Below are 17,758 nucleotides of genomic sequence, written 5' to 3'. Positions count from 1 at the left end.
GAATAAAATCCCATCCCAAGGCATGAAAAGGGAGAGACCACATGGATAAGTACATATAAACTGGATAAGAGGATTAAGAGTTTGGATTTAAGTCCAATGAGACCAATCACATTTCGGAACTTCTACTTCTTAACTTCTGTGGTACAAAAAGAATGTGCCCTGCAACTTTGGTGCAAAACAAGCGTCATCTGCTGTCCAGACCATTAAACAAGGTTACCTGGGAGCCACCACACCAGTTATGTTCCAACAATCAGTATCGCCCCACAACCCCACCCTCGACGATACAAATGACAAACCCCCAGAAAGGACACTTGAACTCCAATGAAGGGCGCCTGGGCGCCCATAAAAAGAGTAAATGCCCACCCCCCCAGGAGACAGCTTTGCACCAAACATTTGGCACCTAACCCCCATGCCGTGACAACCGAACAATCGACATGCCTCCACGAAGGGGCACTTGAACACCCACAAAGCGCACGTAAGGCCGCATTAAGTGCACATGGGCCCCCCATAAATAGATTAAAGGGTAAGGGATGCCCACTCTCGCAGTTGAAAACTATCAGTACCTCCTCCCACCCCGGGGTAACCGACCAGCACTTAATAACTATACCCAAGCCCTGGCAAAGCGCACCTGAAGCCCCATGAAGTGCATCTAAACCCGCTCCCAGTTGACAACTTTTGGTTGACTAAAAACCAAACCACCCACCCCTTTACAATTTATGTGAAGAATCGGAAGAGGGGGCTCACAAAGATGGAACCCTGCACTCAATCTGCATTTATGAGGTTGTCTTGTTCGACAGAGTTCTTACACGGTTTGAAAACTCATGACATTCACAACCACGCCAGGGGGTGATGGAATTCGGGTCTTGCATTCTGGAAGTCTGCAGGGGGCTGGCACGGGGATTACCTTCGATGTTGAGCTGGGCTGTGGTTCTGTCGGTGCCACAGTCACATGTGAAGGCTCCCACGTCATTCTTGGCCGCCTTGCGGATGACGAGGATGCGTTTCCTGCCGTCGGACTGCAAGAGAATGTTCTTGGAGGCAAAGATTTCGTTACCGTCTTTAAACCATTGGACCTCGCCGGTGGCCTTGCTCAGCTCACAGGAAAGCACCACCTCGTCCTTTTCGATAGCGGTGTAGTTTTGGAGCTTGAGCGTGAAGTAGAGGTCGCCCTCTGCAAGAGGATGTCGGGTTATTGGTGTTAGTGCATGGATATGATTTGGTGCATGACGACTACAGGTGTAAGCATGCGCAAATTCGAAGACTCAGGGCTGATATACTAACCCAGCACGGTGAGCATGGCCTCAGCCATCTTGTCCATGGCCTCCACCTTGATCATGGATGTATCATCGATAGAGACCTCCTTGAAGGCCAGCGTGTGGAATCTACCATCCTCTGACATGTGCACCACCTTGCTGGGGTGCAGGCGTACGCCATTTTTGTACCAAATCACCGGGATCTTTTCGTGGGAGAGTTCCACGCTGAATTCTGCCGTTTCGCGCTCCTTCACCGTCACATCCTTAATGGGTTTGAGAAACTCGAGGCGTATACCTGACAGACAGAGACTGTGTTGATACTCCAGCTGACTAATATTTGCCAAAGCCTGAAGAAGTCTGTGGAAACCACCACAGAATCTACAAATCTTGAGGGAGGAATCCGGTTTATTAATATTAAAGAGGGCGACACCACGTGGAAAAAAAGGATTCAGAGGTTGTACTTCACATCATACTGAGACATTCTGTACAACTGGAACAGTTTTGGGAAAGTTCCTGTTGTGTTTCCTGTGCACCAAGCAAGCTCCAGTAACTTTACAGAGCTTGCTTTGTGGTTTTATGAGTTTTGTGTGGTAGAACAAGCTACAGTCACTGGAACCATCTTTGTATTTGTGTCCACGTGGTGTACATGTATCCGTGACTTCCTCAAGAACCTGCTGCACCCCTCTGAACCTTGTCAGCCGGCGCGCGAGCTGTGCACCAGGTTCGTTTCATGATGAAAATACTTTATTTTGAAAGGCATTTGGCAAATACATCTCATATGGCTTCCAGTGCTGTCGCATTTCCACCTGTCTCAACATCAGGTACCTTGAATAATCAGCCTCCCTGATGTTCTCTTGTCTTCGGCCTCAAACAGGTACTTCACTTCATCTTCATATCTGGCAGATTTGACGATAAGAGTATGTTTGTTTGCGTCTTGCAGCAGCTGATATTTGTCGTCACTCGACAGTGTTTGAGAGCCTTTGAGCCAACGGAAGCTTTTGGGTTCTCTGGACACCTCCAGCTCAAACTTTGCATCGTCCTTTTCAAAGACGCGCACGTCGGCCAGTGGCGTGATAAAAGTAACAGGAATCTCTGTTGATTGACACAGAGACAATTAGTGCCGGGAGGAGGGCAGTGTTCGAAGAGGAGGTGCTGACGCTCACCCTTTACTTTCAGGTTTGCAGAGCACTTGGCGTCTGCGGCGCTAAATGAAACCTCGCCGGTCTGAGGCACCTTGCAGTTATACAGCACAAGAGTGTGCTTAGCGCCATCCTCCACCATCTCCACGTCCTGTAGATCCCGACACACTTCTCAGCACAACGATCGGGGTAACGCGACCACCATATCACACCACACACACACACACATATACACACACACACACGCACACACAAGACAAGACCTCGGGCGGTTCACATACGGGAGATGGACTCAGGACTTGGCCTTTGAGTTTCCACTTGCTATGCACCTCGTCCTCACTCAGCTGCACCTCAAAGCGAGCTGTCTCGCCCTCAAACACCTCCACGCCGTACACCGGTCGCAGCACTCGGATGTGGCGGGCTAGCATTGAAGAGAGGCCACATCTTGGTGACAAACTCGCAACACAGCGTGAAAGGTAGAGGCGTGAAAGTTAGCGGCGTGAAAGGTAGTGTGAAGGTGGCGATGATAAAGAAAATGAAGTGGTAGGAAGTGGAGCCTAGAGTATGTTGGAAAAGCTGCAAAGCATGGTGTTAGAGGGCATAGTGCCATGGGAAAGCACAAGAACTGCATGGTAGCAGATTGGTGGGTGGGAAGGATGATTGGGGGGGGGGGGGGGGGGGCTGATGAGCATCCACAATAAACTGTGGACTTTACCTTCAATGTGAAGGGTTGCTGTCGTCTTGTCCGTTCCGCAGTCGCACACGTACTGTCCCTTGTCCATGTCCACAACTTTCCTGATGATCAGCATTCTGCGTTTGCCCTCTGCCTTAATGGCAACCACCTTAGAGGCCTTCACCTCTTCTTCGTTGTGGTACCAAACTACCTTGACATCTTTGTTGAGCTCACATTCTAGGACCACCTTGTCCTTCTCCACTGCCGTATAATCCTGCAGCTTGACCGTGAAGTATGCATCTCCCTCTGCCAGGGGACAGTTGGAGACTCATGACACAAAACCTACATGACAGGGACTGTACGCTATCCAGACACAAAGATGGTGGAAGAGGACGCTGATATGTGCCCTGGACGGACAAAAGAAGCATTACCTATGACAGTCAAGTTGGCCATGGAGGAGACTCCTTTGGCCTCAGCCTTGATCTGGCAAGTATCGTCCAGAGTCACGTCCTTGATCTCCAGCACGTGTCGCTTTCCATCCACATGCTTGAGCACCGTTCGGCTCAGGTGGATTTTATCATCGTTCCTGTACCAGGTGAGGGGAATATTTTCATGTGAGAGCTCCAGCTCAAAGCGAACTGTGCTGCCCTCCTTCACCGTTTGGTCCTTGAGCGGTGAAATCAGTTTGAGCCTGATACCTAAAACCGCAGTGTCACAACAGTTAAGACACAGAGCAGGACACAAGTGTCACTGCAAAGCCATGGATCCGCTACTTACCCTCCACTGTGAGTCTCGCCTTGGACTCTTTGCCCAAAACCTCAATCCTGTACTCGTCCTCATCGTCAAACTCGCAGGAGTTGATGACCAGCATGTGCTTCTTACAATCGTCGATGATGTCATATTTGGCATCTGGCGTAATGATGTCCCTGCCCCTGTACCACATGACCTTGGGGACGTCTCTGGTGATGGCACATTCGAATTTGGCCTGTTTCTTTTCGGGCACGCTAATGTCCTTCAGCGGTACAACAAAGTCCATTGGGATTTCTAAAGAAGTTCAGAAGGTGACACAGGTGGACACATCAAACACACGACACTAGCTATGGCGGTGAACGGCTGTCACACAGCTGCCAATTTGTCACCTAAGGACACTCTTGAGAAACAAAAGTGACAGAGGAACATAAAACCACACTACAGACATCACTGAATGTGTTTTAGGTCCAGATGGAACGGCAAACAAACAAAAGTAGACAGAAAAAAACAAGAACAGGGACCGGGGGAGGCGGGAGTGGGAGGGTGTGGTGTTAACTGAAGTCGTTCTCTGTTTTTAGAGATGCCATACAACTGTCAAACCTGTCTGGAAATGAAGTTCTTAAGTCCACCCATCCATCCATTTTCTGAGCCGCTTCTCCTCACTAGGGTCGCGGGCGTGCTAGAGCCTATCCCAGCTATCGTCGTGCAGGAGGCGGTGTACACCATGAAATGGTTGCCAGCCAATCGCAGGGCACATACAAATAAACAACCATTCGCACTCACATTCACACCTATGGGCAATTTAGAGTTGTCAATTAACCTACCATGCATGTTTTTGGGATGTGGGAGGAAACCGGAGTGCCCGGAGAAAACCCACGCAGGCACAGGGAGAACATGCAAACTCCACACAGGCGGGGCCGGGGATTGAACCCTCAGAACTGTGAGGCCGACGCTCTAACCAGTCGGGGACCTTGCCGCAGTTCTAAAGTCCACTAATTTATTTGATTCTTGACTTTAGACCCTTTATCTGTACAGCAACCACTTGGAAGCAACAACCCGTGATGGTGGCAGTTCCTTTCCAGAATCCCGCGAGTACCTGCTTACCTTTCACGGTGAGCATTGCACTTGTAACAGCGTTCAGCGCCTGGTATGACACCTCGCCCGCCTGGTCCAGTTGACACTTTTGAAGCTTGAGTCGGCGCACGCCACGTTCCATTTGGATGTCGCAGGTCTGGGGGAGGAACACGTTTACCAAAGCCAAGAATCTATACACACCAAGAAGAAGAAGAATCTAGTCCATCATACCGGGGATCTCGTCAGAGGCTCCCCTTTGAGCTTCCACTGCCCTGGAATGTCGTCTTCAGATATTTCTGTCTCAAACGCAGCATCTTCCTTCTCAAACACCTCCACACTGGCCAGGGGCTTCAAGATCTCCGCCTCACGCTCTGAGAGAAGAGATTTTATCACATGAACCAAATGACAAAATATGGCAAATTAATCAAATAAGACCAGAACCTCCAAGCGTAAGTTTGGCAGAGTAGACGCGTCCCTCCACCTCCATGGAGTAATCTGACACGTCATCAGGCTGACAGTTCTTGATGGTCAGCGTCAGGTCCTTCTCATCCTTGTTGATCTCCACCTTGTCGGAGGGGGTCAATTCCTTGTCTCCTTTCAGCCACTTCCAGTTGGGTGTGTCCTTAAACAGCTCGCACTTAAATGTGGCACTTGCCTTCGGTTTCACGTGCTGGTCCCTCAGAGGCTTTACAATCCAATCCTTAATTACCTCTGTTTTATCCAGACCAGACAGTCAGAATCCAGTTTATGACTGGGAGCCTCTAGGATGAAATTGAAATACTTACCCGTCACTTTCACATTTGTCAATGTCTTCAACTCATTTTGGTTCGCCACTTCACATGAGTAGCAACCAGCATCCTCCTCACTGGTGTACTGGATGGTCACGGCGTGCGCCAGGCCGATGATATTGATCTGGAACTTGTTTTCTTGTTTCTTCAGGACCTCGCCGTTCTTCTTCCATACCACGTCCCTCTCCTTGTTTAGCTCACAGGTCATGTAGAGCGGCTGACCCTTCACGGCCGACATCTCCGGCTCCAACTCCTTGGTCCATTTTACAGGGAGCTCTGGAGATGAGAAGGAGAGACTCAGGTGAGGTCCCAACAGATTCCGTGGCTAGCCTGCACTCAAAGATCTACTCAGAATAGGATGAACAGCGGGGAGCAACTACACACCTTCAACAATGAGCTTGGCGGTACAGTTGATTTCCTTGCCAGCGTTCTTGGCAACACAGGTGTATTCTCCGGTGTCCGACAGCTGCACGTCTTTGACCATCAACTTACGATCTTTGCCGTCAGAGGTGAACTTGTGTTTAGGGCTCTCGCGCAGGTTGCTACTGTCTTTCATCCACGATGTGACAGCAGTGGATGGCGACACCTGGCACTCAAACACAGCCGAAGAACCGATGGACTCGGCCTCCTGCAGCACTATGTCCTCCAGCTTCTTGATGAACTTGAGTGGCACGGCTTTGAGCTTGTACCCTCCAAAAGCCTCCTCTGGAGGTGGAGGAGTGCCTCTTCCGGCAGGTCTGAGGCCACGTCCTCTGCCTTCACCAGGCGACGGCGTCAGCTTGGCTGAAAGAAAAATGAAAGGAAAAATACTTTCAGGCGGGGCCGATCTTTCTTATTAAATTCAGTCAAAAACAACACTCACGTTTGAGGGCTCTTCCTCTTTCTGCTTCCTCTGCTGGTTGTCCCTCTGTTCAGAAACACAAGACATGAGCCTGTTGCACACAATATAATCTTATATGGTTTCAGTGGATGATAATGAATGTGGAGAAATGAAAGTGAATTAATGCCGTGCAACGTAGCAAAATCAAATAAAGTATGACACCGTGATGACAAGTGGACAGGAATGACATCAAAACATGACCAGTGAGGTTGAAGACCACCAAAAAGTGGTCTGGAGTGTGAGCGGTATGAAGATGGAGGCATGACCATGGCAATGAGTTGAGATTATTCCGTGCATGAAGGGTGGCTCTTTCTGCGGTCATCTCGCCTCCGAAGTCTCACCTCTCCTGGTTGCCCCCGGCATCTCCAGAGCACCCTCCTCCCCTTCACCTTCCCAGTCTTCATCAGGAACCAGTTCCCAGCCCCAGGCCTCTTCCTCCTCCGGCTCTGCCTCGTCATCCAACCCAAAGTCCTCCTCAAAGACCTCTTCCTCTGGCTGGGTGGCGACTTTTTTCATCTCTACCGCTCCAGGAGAAATTTCCACCACTACGGGAATCTTTTCTTTTGGAGGCTTTGCCACTTCTAGATCTTCTAGCGAGGGCATCTTGGGTAGTTTTTTTAGAGTGACCGCTTCTGGGGAGTCTTTAGGTGAAACTGTTTTCGGAGTCTTTTTAAGTTTATCGGCACCAGGAATCTTTTCATCTTCTTTAGTCTTCTCAACTTTTGGTGATGGTGTCTTTTTCAACTGAAGTTTCTTGATCTCCTCTAAAGGTGTCAAAGCCACCTCTCTTTGGTCTTTGGGTGTGACTCCCTTTCTTAGCTGCACTGGTTTAGGCTCCTCTGGAACTTGATCCGCTTTCTTTGAAGGAGATGGCACATGGGAAGGAATCTTTTTTGCTGGAACTGGCTCAGGCTCCTTCAGCTTCTGAGACTTTTTCTCCTCTGCTCTAGGGGTCTCAAGTTTCTCTGGTGTAGCATCCGACACTTTCTCCCCTGGTTTGTCGTCTGGAGAAACGCGTTGCTGGAACAGGTATTCTGTTGGTTTGTTCTCTTCAACCTCTGATGGCTTCTTCTCTTCAACCTCTGATGGCTTCTTCTCGGGTTCAACAGCTTCTTTAGAAGGGCGAGAAAAAGGCTTGAGCTTTACCTTTTCTGGTTCTGGCTCTGGCTGTACTATTGGTGTTTTCTTCAACTTTGCTGGTGCTTTAGGTTTTTCTTCCTCAGGTTTTTCCTTGGGTACTGGCTTTAGCACTTTTGCAGGGGGCCCCTTTACCTCTGCTGGAACTTTCTGTGGTTTCTTTGGGGCTTCCATGACCGCTGTCTCTCTGGGTATCCTCTCTCCCTTCTGGAGAGCTTCAGTGTCCCTGTCTGGTGCATCATCTTTAACTTTCTTTGGCTCCTCAGTAGCTTTAACTGGCTTGTCAAAGGGTTTTAATTTGACAGGTTCAGGTTCTTCTTTATCGGAAGGCAGTTTTTTCACTTTTTTCAAGGTGGTAGTAGGAGGGGCTGGTTCCTCCTCCTTTGGAGCTTTGGGAGATTTCTTCCACGAAATGGTTTCCTCTGGTTTATCAGCTTTTGGAGTTCCTTTCTGACGGCTCCATTTAGTCTTGGTATCTGCTTTTTCTTCCTCTTCTTTCTGTTTTGGAATATCCTGCTTTTTCTCCACCTTTGCTTTGTTACTTGGTGTCCTCTCCTCTACAGACCTCCTGGTTGTAACCATCATCTCAGCTGTGTGTTCTTCATGCACCATCTCGATAATGTCAACTTGCGTTGTCCTGGTTGCCTCCCGAAGTTTCTGCTCATTCTCAGTCTCTTTGGGTGATACGGATGGAATCTTCTTGAGTTGGACCTTTTCCAGCTCTTGCTCCACTTCTTCCCTTGTGATCGGAGTGGTTTTCCTCAGAGTCGGAAGCTCAAACGTCCCTGCCTCTTCCGTAGGAACTTTACCTTTTTTGAGCACAGCTTGTTCTGAGGCAGCACAGGTTGAAGTTACCAGAATTCGATACAGACAGACAACATATCAGACAGTGAACTCAAGACACAAAGACTGCGTAGAAACAAGAAAATGTGTGATTCTAAAAGTGTAGTGAGCGTAGTTCATACCTTTCTGGACTCCTGCTGGTGCTTGAACTGGTCCTTTTGTTTCATCTAAAGGTTGAAAAGGTTGTTATCAGATCATTTATTTGTGCAAATATTGGACTGAGGACCTTAAAGGCCTGGATAAAAGCATTCTGAACTCCAACAATCCAGACAACATCAAGTACAACACCAAAAACGAAGACCCTTTCCAGTGGTCCAATAAACTACCTGTCACAGAAGCCACTTTCACAGGTTTTTCTTCTTCCACAACGATCTTGGTTGGCTCTTCAGCCTTTACAACAAGCTTGACTGCTTCAACAGTGAAAAAAAAAAAAAAAAAGAAAACGAAAAAGAGAGACAGCAAAACGAGCAGAGAAAGTGTTATTATTGAGGAGCCACCTCAAGAGCATAACAAGAGGTATTTGATACCTTGCTTGGTCATTGTTTTTTCCAGCTGTTCATCATCGTCTGACTTTTTTACTTCAACTGGTGCAGGTGCTTTGCGCTCTTCAAGTACTAGGTAAGTCAAAGTCAAAACCAAGATTTGTGTCTTAACCAGTCTACCTGAAAATCCTGTCAAGTGCTTAAGTGAGACATTCAAAGAAGTTTCTACCTTCTGGAGGAACAGCGGGCTTGGCTGCAGGTTCCTTGACTAGCGGTCGCGCCTCCTCCACTGAAGCTTGGAAGTGAAATGAAAAGACAGTCAAAGCGTCCACGCAGCCGACGCCAAGAACAACAAAAAGACAGACAGACGGGCAGACAGGGACTGAAGAGGTTAATGTGCTTGGTTTGGAACAAAGTGTGATGTAAGACGTGCTGAATTAGAAGAGGCGACATTAAAGTTTCTGGCTTGACAGGAGGACGGTTGTTTGTGCCCAAAGAAAATGGGTGACATGACATGAGATCCTCAAGCGATGTCTGCCAGTGAGATGGCGAAGTGCTGGACAATGACTTGTGACACTCCACACATTTCTCTTGATACCTCTGTAGACATTTTGAGAAGAAAGTCCGTTTTCTTCACTGGCTGTAGTCTGCCAAGGAGCTCTTCCCCCCAGAGCTGGTTTGGGTTCATCTGTTACTGACAGTTCTCGGACTGAGGCCATCAAACTAATCTCACTTTCTGACTCATCTTTGTCACATGAATAAACTTTCCTCTGCTCTTTTGACTCTTGTTTTACTCTTTTCGCACAATCTCTGCTGAAAATATCTCCTTTCACTGCATCCTCAGTTGACACAAGTTTCTGCTGCCCTGACAGGTCTTTAGGTGTTACTTCAACTTCATAGCTTTCATCTGGTCTTTTTACCTCAACAGAAGCTGCTTGCAGTTTTTCTTCATTGTTGGCTTCAGTCTTAACATATACAACTCCCTGAACGCACTTTAGATCTGCTTTACTGGTATCTGTCACCAGTAATACTTCATGTTTCAGATCCTCCTGTTCCACTTGATCTAACTTTTGTCCCGTGACTTTGGAAATTGTGTCATCCTGTGACGTGTAATCTTGGACAAGATTATCAGGTGGACTCCGATTTTGTTGACAATTTTTCTGTCCTCTGATAATTTCTCTCTGACTTACAATATCCATCAAAGGTGTCGTGAAAGAACTTCTTTCCATCGGCTGCTTCAGTTCTGCTTGTGTCAAACTATATGGAACTTGAAGTTGAAGAAATATAAGGCCTGTATCCGTTTTCAGATCTTCTGGAGACATACATTTCAGCTCCACTTGATTTAACTTTTGTCTCCTGATTTTGGAAGTTGGGTCTTCCTTGGATGTAAAACTTTGGATAAGACTCTCTGGTGTCTCTCTGGTAGCTAATTGTGTTGCTCCTTCTTCTCTGATCACTTCTCTCTGACTTTTAATATGCGGTGGTTTCAGGGAAGACACTCTTTTCGTCAGTTGTTTCAGTTCTTCTTGCGTCAAGCTATGAGGAACATCTTTGATTGTATCTTTTTTCAGGGCATTTCGAGACAAACATCTCAGTTCCTCCTGTTCCACTTTATCCAAATTTTGTCTCCTGACATCAGAAGTTGAGTCTCCCTGGGATGTGAAACCTTGGACAAGACTCATGGGTGTTTCGCCTTCTTTGCTGATAACTTCTGCCTGACTTAAAAAGTCCATCAACGGTTTCCTGGAAAATGTTTTTTTCACCAACTTTTTCAGTTCTGCTTGCATCAAGCTATGAGAATCTTGAGGCTGAGGAACTATGAGGTCTGTGACTGTATCAGTTACCACGGTGTCTGGAGATGTACGTATCAGCTCCTCCGGTTCCAACTGATCTAACTTTTGTCCCATGACTTTGGAAGTTTGGTCTTTGGATTTGAAACCTTGGATGAGACTCTCAGGTGTTCCAACTCCTTCTCTGATCCCTTCTCCCTTACTTTTAATGTCTAAAACTGTTTTGATGGAAGATGTTCTTTCCATCTTTTGCTTCAGTTCTGCTTGCATCAAGGTGTGAGTAACATCTTTGACTGTTCTGGTTTTCAGCGCTCCTGGGGATGCACGTTTCTGCTCTTCTGGCTCCACTTGAACTAAAGTTTGTCTTCTGGTTTTGGAGTTTGGGTCTTCCCATGCTGTGTTACCTTGGACAAGACTCTCTGGTGTCCCATGACTTGGTGGACTATCAAACTGTGTTCCTCCTTCTCTGTTCACTTCTCTCTGACATACAACATCTATCACCGGTGTCTTGGAAGACTCCCTTTTCATCTGGTGCTTCACCTCTGCTTGTATCAAGCTCTGAGGAAGGTCTTTGAATTGGTCTTTGACTGTATCAGTTTTCACAGTGTCTGGAGATGTAAGTTTCACCTCCTGATGTTTTGGTTCTTCAGTCAAAGTACAGGACTGTCTAGAATCAAAAACGTTATTTCTCCACAAGGTGATGTTGGAAACTTGTTTGGGTTCTCGTAGTCTTTGAAGGGCTCGGGATTTAAGGACTCCTGTTTGATGTTCTGTAGCTTCAACATCTCTGGCTACCACTGTTGAAAGATCTCTGTCAGATTCTTTTAGTTTTATTTCTGAAACATGATCATATTGACCCTGAACCACAGAGGTATCAGCCCGTGTTTCTTCAATAGAAATGTGTTTGACTTTGCTTAAACTCTGTCTTTTCTCTTTCAGGGATCTTAATCTGAATTCGACTGACATCTGGGAGGTTTCAGCAGCTTCTTCCCTCACGGAGGCCCTCACTGGCTTGGAAGCATGTTTATCCTCTAGTGTCTTTGCTTTTACCATCTTTATTTTTGGAAACACAGTGGCCTGGACTTCAGTGGTTGTTCTGAGTACAGAACTTAGCAGATCTTTTCTAGTTTTGCCCTGAAAGTTTTCCAGACACTGACCTACCTCCTCTGTATTGGGACTAGCTCTTTCTTTTTCACCTCCAATGTGGTCTTCAATTGTTAAGGTCTTAGATGATGCCTGGCCTTCTCTAATTGTCTCTAGCCCTTGTGTAATTTCCAAAAGCTCTCCTGGCTCATGGATGAGTTCTTGTCTTGACGCAAGTTCCTGACTTGTCACATTAGGGCTGATGAATCTCTGCAAAGTGTCTGATTTAATGCTTGCACCCTCAACAACCAGTGATGAAGGAGTCACCACCTCCATCACAGCTGCTCTTCTTTCCACTAGTTTGTTTTTCCCATCCAGTGGACTAATGGTCTCTTCTTTTACACCCCTAACTTTGACCATCCTCAGGTCATCCTCGGACTTCTTGGACTTGGAGCTTTTCATCTCTGCAGAGGAAAACTGTTGGCTGTTTTGGTCTGCTTCAGCATTTATCAGATCCTGTTGCCCAAGTACCTGGATATATTGTTCTGGTAGACGTGGACATACCTTGTTCTTTCTTTCTTTAGGTGAAACAAAGCTCTTTATTCCATTGTTTTCCTGTCTTCTTTTCTTTTCTTGAGATTGGTCTGCCTTTTTGCTCTTGTCCAGTACAGAAGCCACCTCTTCAAGCATCTCCAGTCCAGTGTACACCCCTGGAATTGTCGTAACAACAACAACAGGCTCAGCATCTGTGGCTACTCCTGCAGGTGACGTCATGACGGCGGCATCAACTTCCTCTTCCAGTTCTGGTTTACATTCAGTAATCTGTGAGTCAAAAAGTTCTTCTGTTAGTTCTTCAGCCTTTTGTGTCTTCTCAACATCAGGAGTCAGTTCTTCACCTGGAATCACCACCAGTGGGGCTTGGTGAGTAGCGACTACACTTCCAGTTGACACTCCACGTTGTACCTTTGAGGAAGTCAAGTCTGTGTGAAAGAAACACTCATGCTCATCTACAGGTTTGCAGATGCCCTCTGAGAAGGGAACAAATGACTCTGCTGACTGACTCGCCTCTGGTTCAATCTTAGCAGGTTTTCTTCGGTATTCAGTGCGAGAAGTCAGTTTCCTTGCAACTGTGTTGGCCAACAAAACTGATGGAGGTTTTTTGGGTGTTGAATATTCAGGCATTTTGAGGTTTGATGGTTTCATTTGTTCAGGGTCTAAGAATTCTATCTCAGCCTCCCTAAAAGGAGTCACCTCTGTATTTTTGAGAGGACTGATGGTTAGCTGCTGTATCTCCGTGGCGGGTTCTTCCTCACGTTTGATTAATATTGTATGTCTTTCAAGGTCTTCACTTGAGGCTCCAATGTCTAGAACTTTACAGCAGTCACTTGTGATAACCATTGATTGGGTGTAGCCATCTTTAACTTTGTTTAACATCAGGATTTTGTCATCTTGAGATATCTCTGATGATGCATGGGTTTGCGGTTCTTCCTTTACAGCAGCTCTGAACTTGAAGGTGACATCTTCTGAGCCCTTCTGCTTGAGAGGTACCACTAAATGGTTGGACACTACCAACTTCCTCTCAGTTCCTTCGGAGGTCTCCCTGTGCACTCCTCCATGTTCTGCTAGTTTCAGAACTTTCTCAGATTGATGGTCTGCAACTTTTACAGTTTCCTCTGATTTCCCTACTGCTAAAACCTTTCGCTGATAACCAGTTACTTCCTTACTCTTCATTTCAGGACGTCCTTGTGAAAGGGAATATGCCTTGTGCCCGCTTGGTTTCTGAGCAGCTACATCTCTCTGCATATAATTTATTGGTTTCACGTCTTGCTTGGCGAGTAAATGTTTATCTGACGATTGCTTAGTGGCCAACTTGGCTGATTTAACTTCAGGTTTGTCTCGTCTGATTGTATCTGCCGCACTGGTTTCCTGTGGAGGTTTCTGCTTAAATTTGGCTCCTGAACCTTGGCTGATTTCTGTAGTTTCTTGAAGGCTCGGGGTCACTGAACCATCAGTAACAGATTTCCCAACTCCGGGTTTAGAGATTGTATTGGAGTCTCTGCTCTTGTCTACGTGTTCTTCTTCTTGAATGCCCGAGGCTTCCTCAGACAGAAAGCTGCTCCAAAGTGCCTCCCTCTGTTTTCCTTTTTTAAACACTTAGGGGAGGAAGATAATTGTGGGAATAGTGAAGAGAAAGCACCATTAGGCGGCGCCAAGAGATTAGGATGAGACAATACACATCTTAGTTAGAATACACAGAAAAGACAACCAGCAATTGGTCAGCCCAAAGGCAGACGTGCTGCTGCTCTACCTCTCTCGACTTCTTTCTCCAGCATCTCCACAACAGCAGGAAACTTGTCAGCTTCTTTAAAAAGACAAGTGTCAAACACAAGATGTTACTATTCAGAGAAGAAAGACTTAAGTGGCAAAAGAGAATGAGGAAAAAAAGAGTGATGGGGATGAGGCTGAAGTCAAGACCCCTGGGTGTACCTCTGGTGGCCGCTTTGTCTTCCTTCTCTTGGCTTTCTCTTAAAGTTTGAATCCGAACACTTGAGTCTTCTTCTGGGGTTTTATCACAAGAAACTTGAAAAAGGATTTGCTGAGACGGGATATCTGACACCAAGGCCTCTGCTTCTGCCTTACTTTTTTCTTCAATCAGTTGAGTCTTCTCCCACTTTTTCTCAGCTACCTGGCTCAGCGCTGAATGTTCATCTTTCGCTATGACTTTGTCGGCCTCTCCCACCTTGTCTTTTGGTCTGTGGCTTTGTTTGTCTTGTGCAGAAGATGCAGTGATCTCAATGCGGTCTTCGTAGGCTGCCTCTATTTCTACTTCCTCTTTCACCGTCGAGACTCTGACGCTATTCTCCTTAGTTTCTTTCTGGATTGCTGCCCTGCTTTCTTTCTTTACTGCCACTACCTGCTTCTTGTCTTTTCTCTCATCTGTAACTTCTTCAGTAGCTTCCTGCTCTTTCTTAAGATCTTCTGTTTTTTTGGTTATCACAGCAGTCTCTTTCCTATCAGTCACAGATATCTTGCCTCTCGGCTTAGACTGTTTCACCCGGGTCTCAAGCAACGAAACATTCACATGTTCCGCCGGGGACAAGGCTTTCTTGAATGAAACTTGGGCTCGATCTTCTGGCTCGGCCTCATAAGACCAAGCTTCCTCGGTGAAAAACACCATCTCAGTCACGTGATGTATTTCCTGTCGCTGCTCGAGCCTGCTTGACCTCGCTGAGGTACCAAGATGGGGCATCATACGGCAGCGCCAAGAAGTGACGACAAAACACAAAGACAATCAAGTGTGAGCAACAACAACAATAACAACAACAACAGACGTTGGACGCTTCAAGAGGTGTTTTGAAGCTGTCCCCCTGCCGATACCTTTTTCTGGAGGAGAGACTTTCTTCTTTTGTTCGACCTCCGAAGGTAGCATCTGGACAGTCTTTTGAATTTCTAAACCTTCAAGTTTGTCATCCAAGACATTTGTAAAAGAAAGAGACGAGACATTTAATTAGTCAAATAAGCAAGCACAAACGAGAGGTGAGTCAGCAAGAGTTCTCCAGCTGTTCGGAGAGGGTGAAGCACATCATTTTCTACCAGACAACAGCTCCGCAAAATGTGCATGCAAAAGAAGAAGTTTTTGTCTCCCCTGTACCTGTGGCAGAGTCTTCTGCTACTTCCTTTTGGACTCGGGCAGCCCCAGAAAACATTGCATCTGTTGGCTCCTTTGGAACCTTCTCAGGTATCAGGAGGGGAACACTAGCATCTTCAGACATGTTTGGGGGAGCCTTAACAGGCTTTTTTTCAGGAACTCTGTCCTCTAGTGGCTTTGCTGGAAGCTTCTCAGTGTCCTTTTTAACCAGGACTTCTTCCACCCTTTTCTGATGTGGTAGAACTTTATTTTCCAACCGAGGAAACACCTCTGAAACTTTCTCATGGTTTTTATCCGGAAGACTCTGAGGTACTTTCTGATGTATATCAGCAAGTTTCTTTGGTACTTTCTGAGGTTTATCAGAAAGTTTCTCTCGTACTTGATCAGGTTCCACTGGTGCTTTCTCAGGTTTCTCTGGTACCTTCTCTGGTACATTTTCTGGTTTTCCACAAAGCTTCTGTGGTACTTTATCAGGTTTATCATAAAGTTTCACTGATACTTTCTCAAGTGTTTTATCGAGAACCTTCTCTGGTCTTGTATTGAATTTATCGGGAAGCTTCTCTGGTACTTTTTCATGTGTTTTATCAGGAAGCTTCTCTCGTACTTTGTCATGTGGTTGATCAGGAAGCTTCTCTGGTACTATCTCATGTGGTTTATCGTGAAGCCTCTCTGGTACTGTTTCAGGTTTACCAGGAAGCTTCTGTGGTACATTATCAGGTCTATCATGCCGTTTCGCTTGTACTTTTTCATGTGTTTTATCAGGAAGCTTCTCTAGTACTTTGTCATGTGGTCTATCAGGAACTTTCTCTGGTACCTTCTCTGGTACATTTTCTGGTTTTCCACGAACCTTCTCTGGTACTTTATCAGGTTTATCATGAAGTTTCACTGATACTTTGTCATGTGTTTTATCAGGAAGCATCTCTGGTATTGCATCAAATGTATTGGGAAGCTTCTCTGGTACGTTTTCATGAGTTTTATCAGGAAGCTTCTCTAGTACTTTGTCCTGTGGTTGTTCAGGAAGCTTCTCTGGTACTATCTCAAGTGGTTTATCATGAAGCCTTTCTGGTACTGTATCAGGTTTACCAGGAAGCTTCTCTGGTACTTTATCAGGTCTTCCATGCCGTTTCGCTTGTACTTTTTCATGTGTTTTATCAGGAAGCTTCTCTAATACTTCATTGTGTGGTTCATCATGAAGCTTCTTGAGTACATTATCAGGTTTCTCAAGTATGCTCTCATTTGTTTTTCTAGAAAGCTTTTCTGGTTCTCTCTCAGGTTTATCTTTGAGTTTCTCCGGTACTTTTTCACGTTTAGCATGAAGCCTCACTTGTACTTTCTCTGGTACTTTATCAGGTATACCAGGAAGCTTCTCTGGTACTTTATCAGGTTTATCATGAGACATCTCTGGTACTTTCTCTGGAACTTCAGCAGGCTTAGCAATAAGCTTTTCTGCTACTTTATCTGGTACTTTATCTAGTTTACCATGAAGCCCCTCTGGTACTTCATTAGGTATACCAGGAAGCTTCTCTGGTACTTTATCAAGTTTATCATGAAACCTCTCTGATACTTTCTCTGGTACTTCATCACGCTTACCAGGAAGCTTCTGTGCCACATTTTCTGGTACTTTCTCAGGTTTATCTTGAGTTTTCTCTGGTACATTCTCCTGAGTTGTATCATGTAAAGTGTCAGGTGGAAGACTCTGTGACATGACAACCTCACGGGTCATCTTCTGAGGTTGTTTTGGAGCCATATGCTGGTCTTGGAGTACAAGAGCATCTTTCAGAGCTTTAAGAAGGTTTGAGACAATAACATGGAAACTACATGAAGAGCAGAACAACGTGCTGGCGCACAGAAATGTTACACAGTATCAGAACCCTCTGCAGGCGACAGAAGTGAGGACAAACATCAAAGTACCTCTTTGTGGTTCTCCTGGCTCTTGTTTAGTAGGAAGCATAACAGGTTCAGCTTTCTTCGCTCGTTTCGGTTCTTCTGCTATCTCCTCTCCTGCAGGAACTTGGAAGAATATCAAAGAGATCGGCATCACAAAATGACCAAGAGCAGAAAATGTGTGAACAACCGCACAACAACAAGAACCACAATGGAAGAATCGCACAATATGAAAAAACAAATGTGAGGAATTACATGTAAAAAAAAAAAAAAAAAAAAAACACGTGAAAAACCACGTATGAAGAAACGCACAGACTGCATGTATAAAACCAA

At 46.0% G+C, this 17,758-nt stretch overlaps 1 protein-coding gene across 1 annotated transcript in view; it reads right to left on the bottom strand.

The window, feature by feature from the left end:
* Positions 1-17,758, bottom strand: part of ttn.2 (titin, tandem duplicate 2) — a 256,838-nt gene that overhangs the window by 130,842 nt on the left and 108,238 nt on the right. The window contains exons 93-115 of the mRNA XM_061692635.1: positions 17,453-17,551; positions 15,271-15,348; positions 14,380-15,120; positions 14,201-14,254; positions 9,249-9,314; positions 9,065-9,151; positions 8,864-8,947; positions 8,660-8,704; positions 6,899-8,524; positions 6,540-6,584; positions 6,062-6,460; positions 5,675-5,953; positions 5,331-5,600; positions 5,121-5,260; positions 4,920-5,046; positions 3,843-4,109; positions 3,497-3,763; positions 3,108-3,371; positions 2,674-2,813; positions 2,417-2,543; positions 2,079-2,345; positions 1,282-1,548; positions 905-1,171 (exon numbers count right to left, since the gene is read on the bottom strand). Of these exons, the coding sequence (XP_061548619.1) occupies positions 905-1,171; positions 1,282-1,548; positions 2,079-2,345; positions 2,417-2,543; positions 2,674-2,813; positions 3,108-3,371; positions 3,497-3,763; positions 3,843-4,109; positions 4,920-5,046; positions 5,121-5,260; positions 5,331-5,600; positions 5,675-5,953; positions 6,062-6,460; positions 6,540-6,584; positions 6,899-8,524; positions 8,660-8,704; positions 8,864-8,947; positions 9,065-9,151; positions 9,249-9,314; positions 14,201-14,254; positions 14,380-15,120; positions 15,271-15,348; positions 17,453-17,551 (6,006 nt within the window). The remainder of the gene's footprint in view (positions 1-904; positions 1,172-1,281; positions 1,549-2,078; positions 2,346-2,416; positions 2,544-2,673; positions 2,814-3,107; positions 3,372-3,496; positions 3,764-3,842; positions 4,110-4,919; positions 5,047-5,120; positions 5,261-5,330; positions 5,601-5,674; positions 5,954-6,061; positions 6,461-6,539; positions 6,585-6,898; positions 8,525-8,659; positions 8,705-8,863; positions 8,948-9,064; positions 9,152-9,248; positions 9,315-14,200; positions 14,255-14,379; positions 15,121-15,270; positions 15,349-17,452; positions 17,552-17,758) is intronic.

The sequence above is a fragment of the Phycodurus eques genome, chromosome 12 (assembly GCF_024500275.1).
Source record: "Phycodurus eques isolate BA_2022a chromosome 12, UOR_Pequ_1.1, whole genome shotgun sequence".
In the NCBI taxonomy this organism is placed as follows: domain Eukaryota; kingdom Metazoa; phylum Chordata; class Actinopteri; order Syngnathiformes; family Syngnathidae; genus Phycodurus; species Phycodurus eques.
This window is presented reverse-complemented; position numbering and strand designations above follow the sequence as displayed.